The sequence below is a fragment of the Takifugu rubripes genome, chromosome 5, assembly GCF_901000725.2.
Source record: "Takifugu rubripes chromosome 5, fTakRub1.2, whole genome shotgun sequence".
Taxonomy (NCBI): Eukaryota; Metazoa; Chordata; class Actinopteri; order Tetraodontiformes; family Tetraodontidae; genus Takifugu; species Takifugu rubripes.
The window spans coordinates 5797462-5810441 of NC_042289.1; the positions used below are offsets into that span (position 1 = coordinate 5797462).

A 12980-nucleotide genomic window follows, 5' to 3' on the forward strand; every position below is an offset into this window, starting at 1 on the left:
GAGTACTGTGAGCTGTTATCTAGCATTAGAGGTGATTACTTGTGAAAATATTTTTACTGTGGTTGGTGTAGAAATGAAGGTAGTCATTATCTTATCTCTTAAAATAGCAACTACTCATTTTAGGGAAGATTATGAAGGAATTAAATGAAGTGAAACCTTATGGCATATTTAAAAAATACTCTCAGCAATTAAAATAAAATAACTGAGGGCCAAATGTAACTGTTAAAGTGTCAGTTGGTCGTCTGTCTCCCCCTAGTGGATTATTAATGCATACGCACGCACCCGAGTGCAGGGTTTTATTAACTTGGCGTGGATTTTATTACCAATGACATTCTCCAAACCTCGACTGTTTGTTTTTCTATGCCCCTGAATCTCAAAGGCAGCTATCAACACCTCAATTCTCCTAAAATGAATCAAATAATTTTAAAGATCTAATCCTAATCGATTCTATTGTGACGAAACTCGTGCGGTCTTCCCTGAGTTCAAACAGGTGTTCCGCTTTCAGTTAGGAGGCAGGATGCTGCTTTCAATATCCAGGGCAAAATCGTAAAATCCACCTCTATATCCGATGTTTCTACTTCTTCTCCCCTCGACGATAGTTCTGTTGTCGGTGTCGCCCTTACAAAATGGCAGACATCCAGAAACAGTGTTCTTCTTAAAGCAAGACCATTAACAAACCATTTCAATCCGCCCAAACCTGCACTTTAATGTTGAACGGTCCGCGTGCGGAGATGACGTGAACGCAGCACCGGGGAGTGCGTGCACTTTGCTGACGAGCTGTAGCCTGGGGAAACAGCTGGCGGTTTCAGTCAGCGAATATTCTCAAATTTGACGGTAATAAAAGCGTAAGTTAGACTCGAAACGGACGCAGAGCGTTAGAGTTCGAGTCTGTGCTGCTGTTTGACCAGACACCGGGAACTGTCATCCCGGAGAAGCCACTTTTATCCGGCACTTGTTAATTGACGAGCTAGCTTGATATACCGCTGACTGGTGACGCAGCGGCTGCTAACGCCAGCTAGCTAGATAACTTACGGATTAATGTTACTCCCATAGCAACCGCCTCGATACAACTAATCTGACATCGCTAACGCAGTGTTATATGCTGAGTTTTGTTAGCGTGGTACGACTTTTTTCGATTTTTTTTTTTACCCCCTTCTCGGAGGAAACATGGCTCATATACATTATAAATTCGCATCTAAACGGAGCCCCGACACGGTGATTTTTGACGGCCCGCACATCACGCTTCAGGAGCTGAAGAGGCTCATCATGGAGAGGGAGAAGCTCCGATCCGGCGACTGCGACCTGCAGATCACAAACTCGCAGACAAAAGAAGGTAAACGAGCGTATGTGGTGGATTGATAAGAGTGTGCTCATCTTGGCTGGACTTTGGAGGGGAAACACGTGGGTCGGGTTTGTCAGAGGACCGCAGGGAAAGTTTCGCCACCTCTCTGTGTGCGACCGGGCTCCAGAAAAGTCATGCACTGACAAAAGAGTAATGAATAGACCGCATTCCTGCTGCAGTTTTTCCCCACACCCGTAATTGAAAGGCCCTGGAGGTGGCTCACCCCGGGGCGAGAGGCGTTCATGTCGCCCGTGGGATGTGGGACAAAAATAGCAAACGTAGAGCGGACCAAAACCCCATGACCATAAGATCAACGTTAGTCCAAAGCAGTAAATAGGTGAGGTCAAAATCGCACAGGAAACTGCTGCCATGAGGGAGGGAACGAACGAGGGATCCACAGGTGTCACTTTGCAAAAGGAAAAGACAACAGTTTTGGTTTCTTAAGACGTGAAGATTGTGGTTTGAATGCAGCACTGAGAGGCAGGTGCCGGAAGTGAACTCGTCTATATTTAAGCTCCGATATGGAGCAGCAGAAACGACCCAAAAGCCAATTTTTCCAAGTATAGATTTTAAATTGTTGAGTGGAACATTTACGCCTAATAAATCCTCTTGAAAACTGCCGCAGCGACTCCTGTGATTATCTACAAATGCACGTTGCTTTAGCAGGTAAAAGCACCGCTGCGTCGCTCCCACCCTAACAACAGGGTATTTAGGGTGATTTCAGAGTAAAAGATTGAGTGCTGAACCGTGACACGCTGTGAAATCCACTCACATCTTCACCGTCAAGTCAGTAATGGTTGGGGGAGTGCGTTTATGTTTGTGCACTGTCTCCATCTGACCCCCCCCCCCCCCAGAGTTCACTGACGGTGAAGGTCTGATCGCCAAAGGCTCCTCCGTCATCGTCAGGAGGATCCCCGTCGTGGGCGCCAGGTCCAGCTCGAACTCCAAGATCCGCAACATGTACGTTTTCTCTCGTTCATCTCACATGTAGCTTATCCCCCCCCCCCCCACACACACACCACCCCTGTTCAAATGATGCACGGCATCACCGCAGCAATTCAGAGATTCTGCTCACATTTTGTTGTCTTTTCATTAAAATCTACACAATAAACGCATTTACAAGCCGCTGAGCGAGTTCTTAACCGAACCTCAGCGGGGGCGTTGGCGGAGATTATCAGACATTAGTCGGGATCAGTTGTAGGAAGCCAGAAAAGGCCTCACTGGAGCAAACTGGAGATCATGTGATGGTCTACCCCCAACCAAATGGAGATGAATGGACTGAAGTGCAGCGCTACAGTCATACAGGCTCTTAGCGCCTCGCTCGGCTTCTAAACAGGCTTCATTTTTGCTCTTTCAAACCGATTTTGGACAAATGAAATATCAAATGTGGACGTTATGGATTTTTGTCCATTTATTTGTTTAGTTTCACAGCGCTGTGGAAGATTAGTCAACAAAAACTCTTGACATACAATTGATTTAAAGTTACCAATTTGCTTCGTAACGGTAATGGAAAACCAAACATTCCCTGAAAGCGGACGTGAGTGGCGTTGGGTCATTTTAGAGGCTGTGGGTTCCATCTAACATTTGAAAATGAATATTTTCTCATCCACCCTGTGTCTCAACTCCTGATTTCACTCTGTGTTCCAGCCAGAGGTCAGATGGCCACCTTCAGCAGCCGTTCGGAGCCTTCAGAGCAGTATGTAACCGTCCAACAGTTTTACCCAGCACACACTAAATAAAATAAATACACAAACACCTCGAATATCTGTCACTGGTATTATTTTTGCAGGCTCGCTGGAAATAAAAGACACTGCACACTTTTAATGAGCAAATGACTGTATTTCAGACATGAAAGAGAAGCACAAGCTCCTCTATCTGGGTTCCGTTAGGTTGTGTCACTAGCAGCCGTTTGTGGCTCAAGATTGGAGGGGGTGGGCGCCGCCCAGGTGGGACAGACGTTATCAGGCAGGACGTTGTATGCAGCTGATAAAGCAGGCAGTTCAGTTATGAAGCAGGAGCTGCTGACAGTCGCTTTCCATTCATGAGAGCCCGTTTCTCCCACGTTCTCCAGCTGAATGGAGACATTTGCCGCGTGCTCCGACGTGAATCTTAAATCAGGCAACGTGGAGTGAGTCATATTGGTGAACGCTTCTGGAGTTTCTCAAGCATCCTCGTGGCCGCTCGCTTAAATGATTAAAGCAGTGATTCGGGTAGCAAACATCTGATCCTTTTAGTCTGGATTCTGTTGAAGCGGGCCCGTGTGAGCGTCAGTAAAACACACAACTCGGAAGCTTCCACTTGCTGCAGCGTGTATCAGTGTGCACTGACCTCATTCTCTCTCTGGTTTCTCAGTAGGACACGTGTCTGCCACTTGTCTTCTTAGCGCTTTGAATCTGTTGGACGGCACATTTTTTATTCCCTTTTGTGCTTATTTTTTTTTAACCAATAAAGTTTTTATTTTATTTGAAGCAGTCTAATGTATTGATTATGTGTTTGACTCCCCTTGAGAAACAATAGAGCAGTTGTACCTTTTCCCGGGATTGGTTATTTATCCATGAATGGTGCGCTATGAGTCACCTGTCATTTAAAATTTGGTATTAAAAAGAACAGGCAGAGGACCAGAATAAATCAATGGTACAATGCCAGCATTTCCATATACAAATGCCAATCATTTGACTAGGCTGAATGAAAAGCCAGGCAATTCCAGTCTGGCCTCTGTTCCTCCAGGGAGCTGGATTATTTAAGGGAAATGAAACAAATGCTGCCACACACTCAGAAGAGCAAACGCTTAGAAAACAAGAAACGCTCTGCTGCTGTATCTTGTCTAAGTCCGTGTGGGACGGACGAGTGAAAATTCCCATTTTCACTGTCGGCGTTTATCACACAAGGACCTGGAGTGTTGGCAGGAGGCGCTGAGGCAATAATCCTCACATCAGCGCAGACATTTATGAACCGCTCTGTATGGAAATGGCTCCCGGGCAGAGGTGTAAAAGGCCTCTCCGAGGGGTAGATTGTGGAAGTGCCAACCTGACGTGTGACGCGGGAGTAGCGCTTAGGTTTGGCAGAGTTGATGTGTCCTGTCGTGCAGACTAAATCTCACTGTTTTAGAGAGAAATGAGCGTTTAAAATGAAAAAGGCGCCCGTCTTCGATGGTGAAACGTCTCCCAGGAAGCGTGGCCGATGGCTGACTTTGTCTTTAATTCTAACAGATGGGTGCTCAGAGTTCTTCCAGCACGTTACCCCTTTTCTCCAAGGTACGTCCTCTTTCATATCAAACCTCTGGTAACCCCGGCGGCTCCCAGTCCTCCGTGCGCGCTCACATGCATCTGTGTCTACATGTAGATGACCAACCTGGCATTTGTGGACGCGTCAGAAGAGGACAAACTCAAAGTTCTGGTTAATCAGTCCCTGTACGATTCCATGAGGTCGGTGTTTCATCTTTTGATGCTTCTTTCCCTCACCCCATCTTCAAAGTACTCATTTTTCTTTTTTCTTTTTTTTTCAAGCTATAACATGAAAGCCGGTCCTGGTCTTCCGGCGAACTACACGTGTTTTCGCTGTGGAAGCACAGGGCACCACATCAGGAACTGTCCCGTCAGTGCGGTAAGACTTGCATGAGTGTGTGTGTGTGTGTGTGTGTGTGTGTGTGCATGCACCTCACAGCCATGGTCTTGATCATGAATGTTGATGGGTGCATGTCTGACTGCAGGATAAAGCCACGGAGGCCCCTCTGAGGATAAAGAAAAGCACGGGCATCCCTCGGTCCTTCATGGTGGAGGTGGACGATCCCAGCATTAAAGGAGCCATGCTGACCAACTGTGGACATTACGCTATCCCCGCCATCCACGCGTGAGACCAGCCATCCAAAAACACCGAACCTCTAAACCACATGTGTCAAACTCAGTCCTCGAGGGCCACGATCCTGCCGGGTTTTCCTTCCTACCAGGCTGAAAATGCATTCGGTGGGATAGAAAACCCGGCAGGATGGTGGCCCTCGAGGACTGAGTTTATTTGCAGCTGCGCTGCAGTCGGGCTGCAGCGCAGCTGTTCAGAGATGGTTGCTCTCAGAAGCCCTAACGGAGCTTCTCACTGTTATTACCTCCCTCCTGAAGCGTTTAATTACCATGAATAATACACTCCTGTGTGTTTAACGGCTACTTAAATGTTCATTCTTGCATTTATTTTAATCATCTCTACTCCCAAACTGATATGTTGTTTTTTGTCATGTCTGCAGGAAAGATAGGTGTTAGTAATTAGCACACCAGTAAAACCCACTTTACTCTCTGCAGTCCAAATCCGGGCGCCCATCCTGACGTACTGTATATGTGAACTTTTCTCACTCTGCAGTAAAGCGTACGCTGTCGGCAAGAAGGAGAAGCCTCCGTTTCTCCCCCAGGAACTCCCCGTGTCAAATGACAAGGACCCCGTCCCCAAAGAACTCCTCTGTTTGATCTGCAAGGAGATGCTGACTGATGCCGTGGTCATCCCCTGCTGTGGAAACAGCTTCTGCGATGACTGTGAGTCTCACCTACACACACACACACACTCATTCTCAGACCAGCTGAATATGTCTGTCCCTCAGGTATTCGCACTGCCCTGCTGGATTCAGATCAACACACCTGCCCAACCTGTAAACAGTCAGAAGTCTCCCCCGACACTCTGATAGCCAACAAATTCCTCCGACAGGTAAATGAGCGTTGCTCTTTGACAGGGGGAGGATGAAATGATTGCAGTTCAAGAGGTTTCCTGTGGATTTCTCCTTTCACAGGCTGTTAACACCTTCCAGAAAGACCAAGGTCAGCCTAAAGTCACGGCAGGAAATGATGGTGCCTATCAATCTGAAAACCCAGCCTGGGCGCCAGATCCCGTCCTGAAGAAACCTCCCCAATCAGCCCATAAACAGCAGGTCAGTCAACATTTTGTGTTGTGTACAATTTAGGCACGGTTTTCTGTCTGGATGGTCTGTTACATTTGTTTCTGAACCTTTCTTGCATCATCAGCAGACACCAGACCCACAGCCATCAGCACAGGAATGTTTGGCCCCTCCCCTCACTACAGGCCCCACCCCTCCACCAACTGTTACTGCCGCATCCCTTCAGCCACTGGAAACCCAGGCCAAGACATGTAAAAAGTAAGGTTTTGTTTCTGTCTTGAGTGTACAGGCAGTCCTGTGCGTTCTGAGCTTGTAACGGATGCGTATCTGATGTTTGCTCAGCGAGCCTGAAGAGCAGACCTGTGACGAGGCTGCGGCCGCTCAACCGCCTGAAGAGCGCTCAGCCACAGACGCCACCGCTGCTGCAGTGAGTACAGACACCACAGGATGCACGGGCCTTTAGAACGCAGAGCCTCTCTGAACGAACATGTGTGACGTCCGCTCAGGTTTTAGACTCCACATCTGAGGAGAAGCCTCCGACGGTCAGCGTCACGCCGCAGCAGTCCTCCACAGGTGGGACAGCCTTGTCTTGTGTTTCCTGTTGTTGCTTCAAGGCTCGATTACTAAACACTGTCTGAATCCACAGACCCAGTTCCAGGTCAAGTTTGGCCCCCAACGTACTGGGAGAGGTCAGTGACAAATGTGTCTGACATCACACACGCAAAGGATGATGGGATATATTGCTTGGTTAAAGAGCATCAGTTGTCTGGAAGTGATGGAAGTGATACATTGAGTGCACCACATAGGGTAGAGGGGTGGTTTTGGACAGAAGTGAAACCGAGTGTGTCTATTTTCTGTCGTTACCGTAGCGAGAGACTGACGTCAGTCCTCTTTGTCCCACAGCACCACCTCCTCCACGAGTTGTCCCCCCTCCTCCTCCTCTTCTACATACCCATCCGTGCCGCCGCCTCTCTTTCCCCCTCCTCATTACCACAGCTTCTTCCCTGCACAGCACCATCTCAACAGTTACCCTCCTGGATACCCACCTGCCACGCCCATTTGGTCAATCCAGCCCCCCCAGGGTGCTCCCATCCCTCCGCTCTGCTCCTCTACCAATGACTGGTACAAACATCAGAGAGAGAAGAATGAAACAAGGTGGTCTGTCTTATTTTTTAAAACAGTTTGTATTTTGGTATCTGAGGAAAGTCATTGATTGTGTGATAACAGACATTTGTTTTGGGAAACCACAGTTTTATGACCGTCTCTCTCTTTCCTCATCACTTAGGTCACCGCACAGAGGCTCCACACACTCCTCTCGGTCAAAACCTTCCAAGTCATCTCGCTCCTATTCTCGCTCCTCGAGCAGGTCCAGATCCCGCTCTCGGTCCGTTAGCAGATCCAGGTACTTTGCGCGGTTCTTTTAGGTTATGTCAGCATCGATGAAGCCAAATGATGGGGGAACATTTGCGAGTTTCAAATGTGGTCAGACAACAAAAAGAAATGACTCGGATGTAAATATCACCTCTGTTATCTGCTTTCATCCAGGGCCACGTCCCCAGACCCCCGCAGCAGACACCTCCACGTCCGTTCTCGTTCCTCTTACACCTACAGCTACGGTTACAAACGCTCCCCTACGCCATCCTCATCGTCTTCGCCTCGAATCGCCCACCATTCCAGGTCCAAGTCACCATCGGATCATCGCAAAAAAACCCACCACAGTCGGCATCACGGTAAAAAATCCTCCTCTGGCAGGAGCAGCTCCAGGAGGAGGGGAGAACGCGGTCAGGAAGGCCGCGGCTCAGAAGAGAATCACGGGTACGATCGGCGCGCGAGAGCAAATTCCAGCTTGGAGCCGGACCAGCAGCACTATCTGCAGTGGAAAAGGGACTACAAAGAGTGGTGCGACAAATATTATAACAGCTACGTCAGCCACTTCCACCAGCTGCCTCCTCCTTTGCTCAGTCTCCCTCCGTCCCCTCATCCTCATTGGGAGGGCAGAGAAGGAGACGTGGGCGCGGACACTCGCAGCCGTCGCCATCACAGCCGAAGCAGCGCCCACGCGGACCACCGCTCCCCTCAGTCTCGCTCGTCCAGCGACTGTCGCTCCACAGCATCTCGGTCTTCGAGCGACGGTCGGTCTTCTCCGTCTCATTCATCCAATCACAGCCGTTCCCCTGCGTCTCACTTGTCCAGTGATGGCTGCTCAACGCCATCCAAGCGGAGGGCTGCAGACTACGCAAGAGATGGCAGGAAGGACCAGAAGAGGTCCCCCAGGAGGTGTAAGGAAGGTACCCCAGGACTTGAAAAAGCCTCCCCCTGCCAGCCCTCAGAACCAGTGCGACCGTTGGTGAAAACTTGTAAACAATCAGAGTATAAAAGAGAAAGGAGAGGTCATAAGAATTCAGAAAAAGAGACAAAACAGGCCAGCAAAAGATCAGACAGGGGTCACTATGGAAACAGCAAAACTGACTCCAGGTCAGAGAAACACGGGAAAAGAAAAGGAGACGATGCAAAGAGTTTAGCTGAGACTGGAAGCAGCAAACGCCTGAAAGCCTACACCACAGAGGGCCCTCAGGCCTGCGAGGGGGAAGCCCACCATCCCTCCGACAAAAAGAGGTCGGGAAAGGAGAAGACGACACAGCCCGTGTCAGAGGAAGACGTCTGGGAGGAAGGGATGAAGGTGAAGCCCCCGAAAAGGATAAGCATCAATATCAGCCTGGATGGAAGGAAGAAGGAAGAGAAGCATGAGATGCTTTGTCTAGAGAGCTCCACAGAAAAACCAAGGGAAGAAGTTCAGAAGAGTGGTAATGGAGGGGAGGGCAAGGTGAATGAGATGGAGGTCAGCCAAGAGCAGGAGGGAGAGGCCAGAGAGGAAGTTACCCCAGATGAAAGGGAGCAAAGTTTGATCTGGATGGAAGACGTGAGTGATCATCAGGACCAGGTGAAAGAGGAAGGAGAGACGAAAGGAGGCTGGCATTGCACCTTCAGACATGAGGAGGAGAACACAGAGCTGCAGGAGGAGCGTGATGAGAGGACGGCCAGCGTCAAAGAAGAGGAGACAAGAGAAGGGAGGAGTGGGGGACAAGGGAGGAGAGAGTCACTCCCAGGGGAAACCGCTTCCACTGAGACAGAGTCGTGGGTGGAGGTGAAGCAAAGCATGGAGACAAACGCTGGGACGAGGCGCACGAGCCACCAGGACAGGGCAGAGACGGAGGACAGTGACAGGTGGGGATGTTGCTGCCCTGCTTCTTTATGTGTACCTCCATCTGTAAATACACTCAACACAGTTGCTCTTCATGGTAGACATGGCAGCCATGGGAACGGTCTCGAGAGGACGTGGACGGGTGGAGCTCTGGAGCAAGACACCCAGGACAGAGCATCAGAGGGAGAGGACGGACTCGAGCAGGTGAGTCTGCGAAAGCTTCTGCCTGTACTTTGTGTGGTTTTGGCCTTTTGGCCTACTTTGTGTGGTTTTGACTTTTTTACTCCATTCTATAGGTCCCTCGTTTCAAATGGAAGAAAGAAGAGCAGGATGAAGAGTCCAAACCTGAGTCGTGTCTGCCGTCAGTGTCCAAAATGGAGAAGTCGACCATTTCTAGGTCACACTGTGGCACAGCTCCATCTAGTGGCAGAGAGCGGTCTTACAGTAGTTCTAGTAGAGACTGGAAGAGGGAGCTGGAGAATGACGGCTCAATGCAAAAGCAGAGAGAGGGAAAACGATCCCAAGAGAGGAGAAAGGAGGGAGAGAACCACAGAGACGGGGGGGAAGAAAGACACAAGAGGAATTTAAGGGATGGCCAGGGCAAATTCCAAGACGCCCAGCTTCATCAGTGCTCTGGCAGTCTTCCTGTTCCAGCACACACCTACAAAGACAAAGCTGCAGGAAACCACCAGTCAACCCTTCCTCTCCTCCCCCACTGCTGGAGCGAGGAGAAAGGTCCCCTGTCCTCCAAAGATATGAAGAACAGAAGGGAAAAGGATGGGGAGAGAGCCAGCAGCTCCACAGCCGTTCAGGAGAGCAGCAGCGACTACGGCAGGAAAGAGAGGAAAATGGAGAAAGGAGAAGCTCCAGACGAGCTGCTGGAGGAGTGGGAGGAACACAAGAAATCAAGGAAAGGTAGAGATGGAAGAGAGTACTGATGGGACAGGCATCAGGAGGCCCGCAGGAAGTGCTGCTACATGACTTCATTTTTTAATAATGGTCCTGCACTGTGTTTAAAAAGTGCCTGATTTATTTTCTCTAGTTTTCCAGCAACAGTGAGCGTGAAACTGTTACAGCTCAAATGAAGCTACACTGAATTTCTGGCTGGTCAGTCAGCTATTTCATTTGTCTCACTCCTGAGTGGAGCTAACAGAGTATTATTTAAGAGTTTGATTATTATAATATAGGTATTTATCATTTGATTTTTTTTTAATTATATGTAAATGTTTAATTTCAAACTGTTGCTGGATGGATAAAGAACTTAGCAGATGTTTGTTTTTTCCTGTTTTCAAGGAAATAAAACAAACTGATTCAAAAAGGGTTGTGTTCTTTATTATTTTGCCTCATAAGAATCACATAACAAAATAAAAATCATCCTCATCTGCAGTTTTAAATAACTTGCAAACATCTAACCTGACCTTTAGTTTATTAAGACCAACCAATGAGAGAGCAATGTGTTGTCCTGCTTTGTACAAAGAATTCTTGACATTCTATTGAGGGATGACATGAAAATCCCAAATAAATCCCTAACTGACCGAAGAAAACAAAGAATTTGTTGCTAAAATAAAGGATGAACAGCTGCTCTTCAAAACAAGCTGACAAAAGCGATAAAAGAAACTGATTTCTGCCTCATAGGCACTAAACATTATTTTTTTTAAAAGGGAATCTAACAGTTTTCCCACCATCTGGCTTCCTCCTCCTCCTCCTCGTCCCATCCAGCCTGTCACCTTCTCATCCCAACACAACATCTGCACCTTCTTTTCAGATCCTGCAGCCAAGAAAGACGTTAACATTGACTGGAATGACAGTCGGTGTGTCCTCTTTCTGCTGCAAGATGTTGAAATAAATCTGACAAATGTGTCCAATATGTCCGCTGTCTGGGGTTATTGTTACTATTGTGTGATGTTGGTGTGGATCCAAGCGTTTCTTGCTTCATTAACTCCCCACATCAGAGACATGGCAGAGGTCCAGCCTGTCTGTCTCTGGTTCCCTGCTCCTCCTCATGCCAAAGCATGCTGGGATTGACTCTAGTAGGTGAGGGTTTCCTGTCCAAACCCTGGTCACAGCGGCGTCCAGACCAGTGGTGTCTCATTGCTCTGTGTGTGTGGATGTTGTGTGGAGCTTCCAGGTTACCGCGGCGCCAACTGTGTCGATTTTGTTGCACTAGAGCTGCTGAGGTGAATCATGGTTCCACGTGAGAGGGGAAGACGAGAAGTGACGCACAAAAGGTGAGAGACACGGCACACAGCCCCCGTCCCAGACAGAAGATGTAGGACATCGAAACCTGCAGGCACAGAGGCAGACAGACATACTGAACAGGTACGAAGACACAAAGACCCAGACTGACTGACGGGTGGACCCAGCTCCCCCCCCCCCCTCGCTGTGTGTTGAGGATCAGACATGAGGTATGCTTTGAAAGATCTATCTTCCATTTTGCTGCCATCCCTCCATTGACTGCATACATTTGGTGCACTCCTCCTCGGAATTTCCTCCCCCCTTCTTTGTCCCGGCGATGTACGCCGACGTCTCAGGGCTGGGTGCCAAGCCTGCCCGACGGGGCTGCGTGGTGCCTGCATGCACAGATTGTTTTGTCCTGGGGGAGGGTTGATGACAGCTGCATGTTTGTGGACTTAAGACCAGGACAAACCGCCTTTACACTGTGGAGAGACGTGCCGTGGGACAACTAGGGTGAAAAATCAACTTCAGAAAAGCATTAAGTAGCCAATCAGGAAAAGGGAACAATTTTACCATATTTTTTGTTTCTAGTTTTTAGTCCGATCTACACTCTTCAGCTTCTTTATTTTCTTTTCTATTTTCTAAAGTCTATCGTTGAAGCTTTTAAGTCAGCTGGAAATCAATTCAGATTGATGTGTGTGTTTTTTATACTGTATAATAACAGAAGTGCCATAGTAATTTCTTTGTTTTTATATGAATACCAGAGCATGTCACCTTCCAGGTGTTAGCATGGTGTGTCGGCAGGTTTCCACAGCAACCCAGAACAAACAAGCAGATTAGAATTCATTATTGATGTTAGGCATCATAATCCATCAATTCTACACTCTGAAAACTACATTTCAGACTGAGTGGGAGAGCTGAGTGGTCACTGATGCTTTACCCACAGTGTCCAGCAGGGGGAGCATTCAGCGTGAACCCCAACAATGACCTCACATGACAGCTTACACGCACTACAAGATATTTTATTGATTAGCACAATGCCGACGGGTTTTTCTTTAATTGCTGCCGTTAAAATGTCAGTGGTTCGTCATAATTTTAGCCAATCATGGTGCTGATAATGTTTCCCAAAATAGACCTCAAGGACCTTTCAGTGCAGTACTTCTGCAAAGAGAGGTTGTAAAAGGTACTGCATGAAGCTGGGCTTACATCCAAGGTAAAGAACCTGTGTAAAGAATTATTATATGTGTTCAACTTTCATTTAAATATAATCTAAATACATTAATTTTGTCCTTTAATAGGACACTCTTTGGCGCGTTTTGTCATGTATTCCCCCTAAACATTGTATCAGGTGACAAATGTCATAAAGTGAGGTTGACGACTGTAGATCA

The 12980-nt window shown here is 48.1% G+C and overlaps 1 protein-coding gene and 1 long non-coding RNA gene across 3 annotated transcripts; one reads left to right on the top strand and one right to left on the bottom strand.

Annotated features, from left to right (window-relative positions):
* Positions 1 to 642: 642 nt before the first annotated feature.
* Positions 643 to 10735, top strand: LOC101079360 (E3 ubiquitin-protein ligase RBBP6-like). 2 transcript variants are annotated; one of them, XM_011603822.2, is made up of 19 exons: positions 643 to 1333; positions 2197 to 2302; positions 2990 to 3038; positions 4552 to 4596; positions 4685 to 4767; positions 4849 to 4945; positions 5052 to 5191; positions 5690 to 5859; positions 5925 to 6028; positions 6111 to 6248; positions 6346 to 6473; positions 6558 to 6642; positions 6722 to 6788; positions 6862 to 6904; positions 7119 to 7370; positions 7501 to 7617; positions 7761 to 9440; positions 9519 to 9621; positions 9714 to 10735. In XM_011603822.2, the coding sequence occupies exons 1-19, from the start codon at positions 1168 to 1170 to the stop codon at positions 10353 to 10355; spliced, it is 4215 nt and encodes a 1404-aa protein (XP_011602124.2). In that variant the 5' UTR covers positions 643 to 1167; the 3' UTR covers positions 10356 to 10735. The 2 variants fall into 2 exon arrangements, with proteins under 2 accessions (XP_011602124.2, XP_011602123.2); XM_011603821.2 differs by having other exon boundaries at positions 645 to 1333; positions 6343 to 6473.
* Positions 10725 to 12083, bottom strand: LOC115249850 (uncharacterized). Its single transcript, XR_003888471.1, has 2 exons — positions 11880 to 12083; positions 10725 to 11701 (listed from the first exon to the last, which is right to left on the bottom strand). It is a non-coding gene; the product is annotated as an uncharacterized lncRNA (long non-coding RNA).
* Between the last annotated feature and the right edge of the window lie 897 nt (positions 12084 to 12980).

Coding starts and splice junctions, on each gene's coding strand:
- LOC101079360 (XM_011603821.2), top strand. CDS start 1,168: ATGGCTCATATACATTATAAATTCGCATCTAAACGGAGCCCCGACACG. Junction 5,192..5,689: donor GCTATCCCCGCCATCCACGC/GTGAGACCAGCC, acceptor CTCACTCTGCAG/TAAAGCGTACGCTGTCGGCA. Junction 9,622..9,713: donor GAGAGGACGGACTCGAGCAG/GTGAGTCTGCGA, acceptor TCCATTCTATAG/GTCCCTCGTTTCAAATGGAA.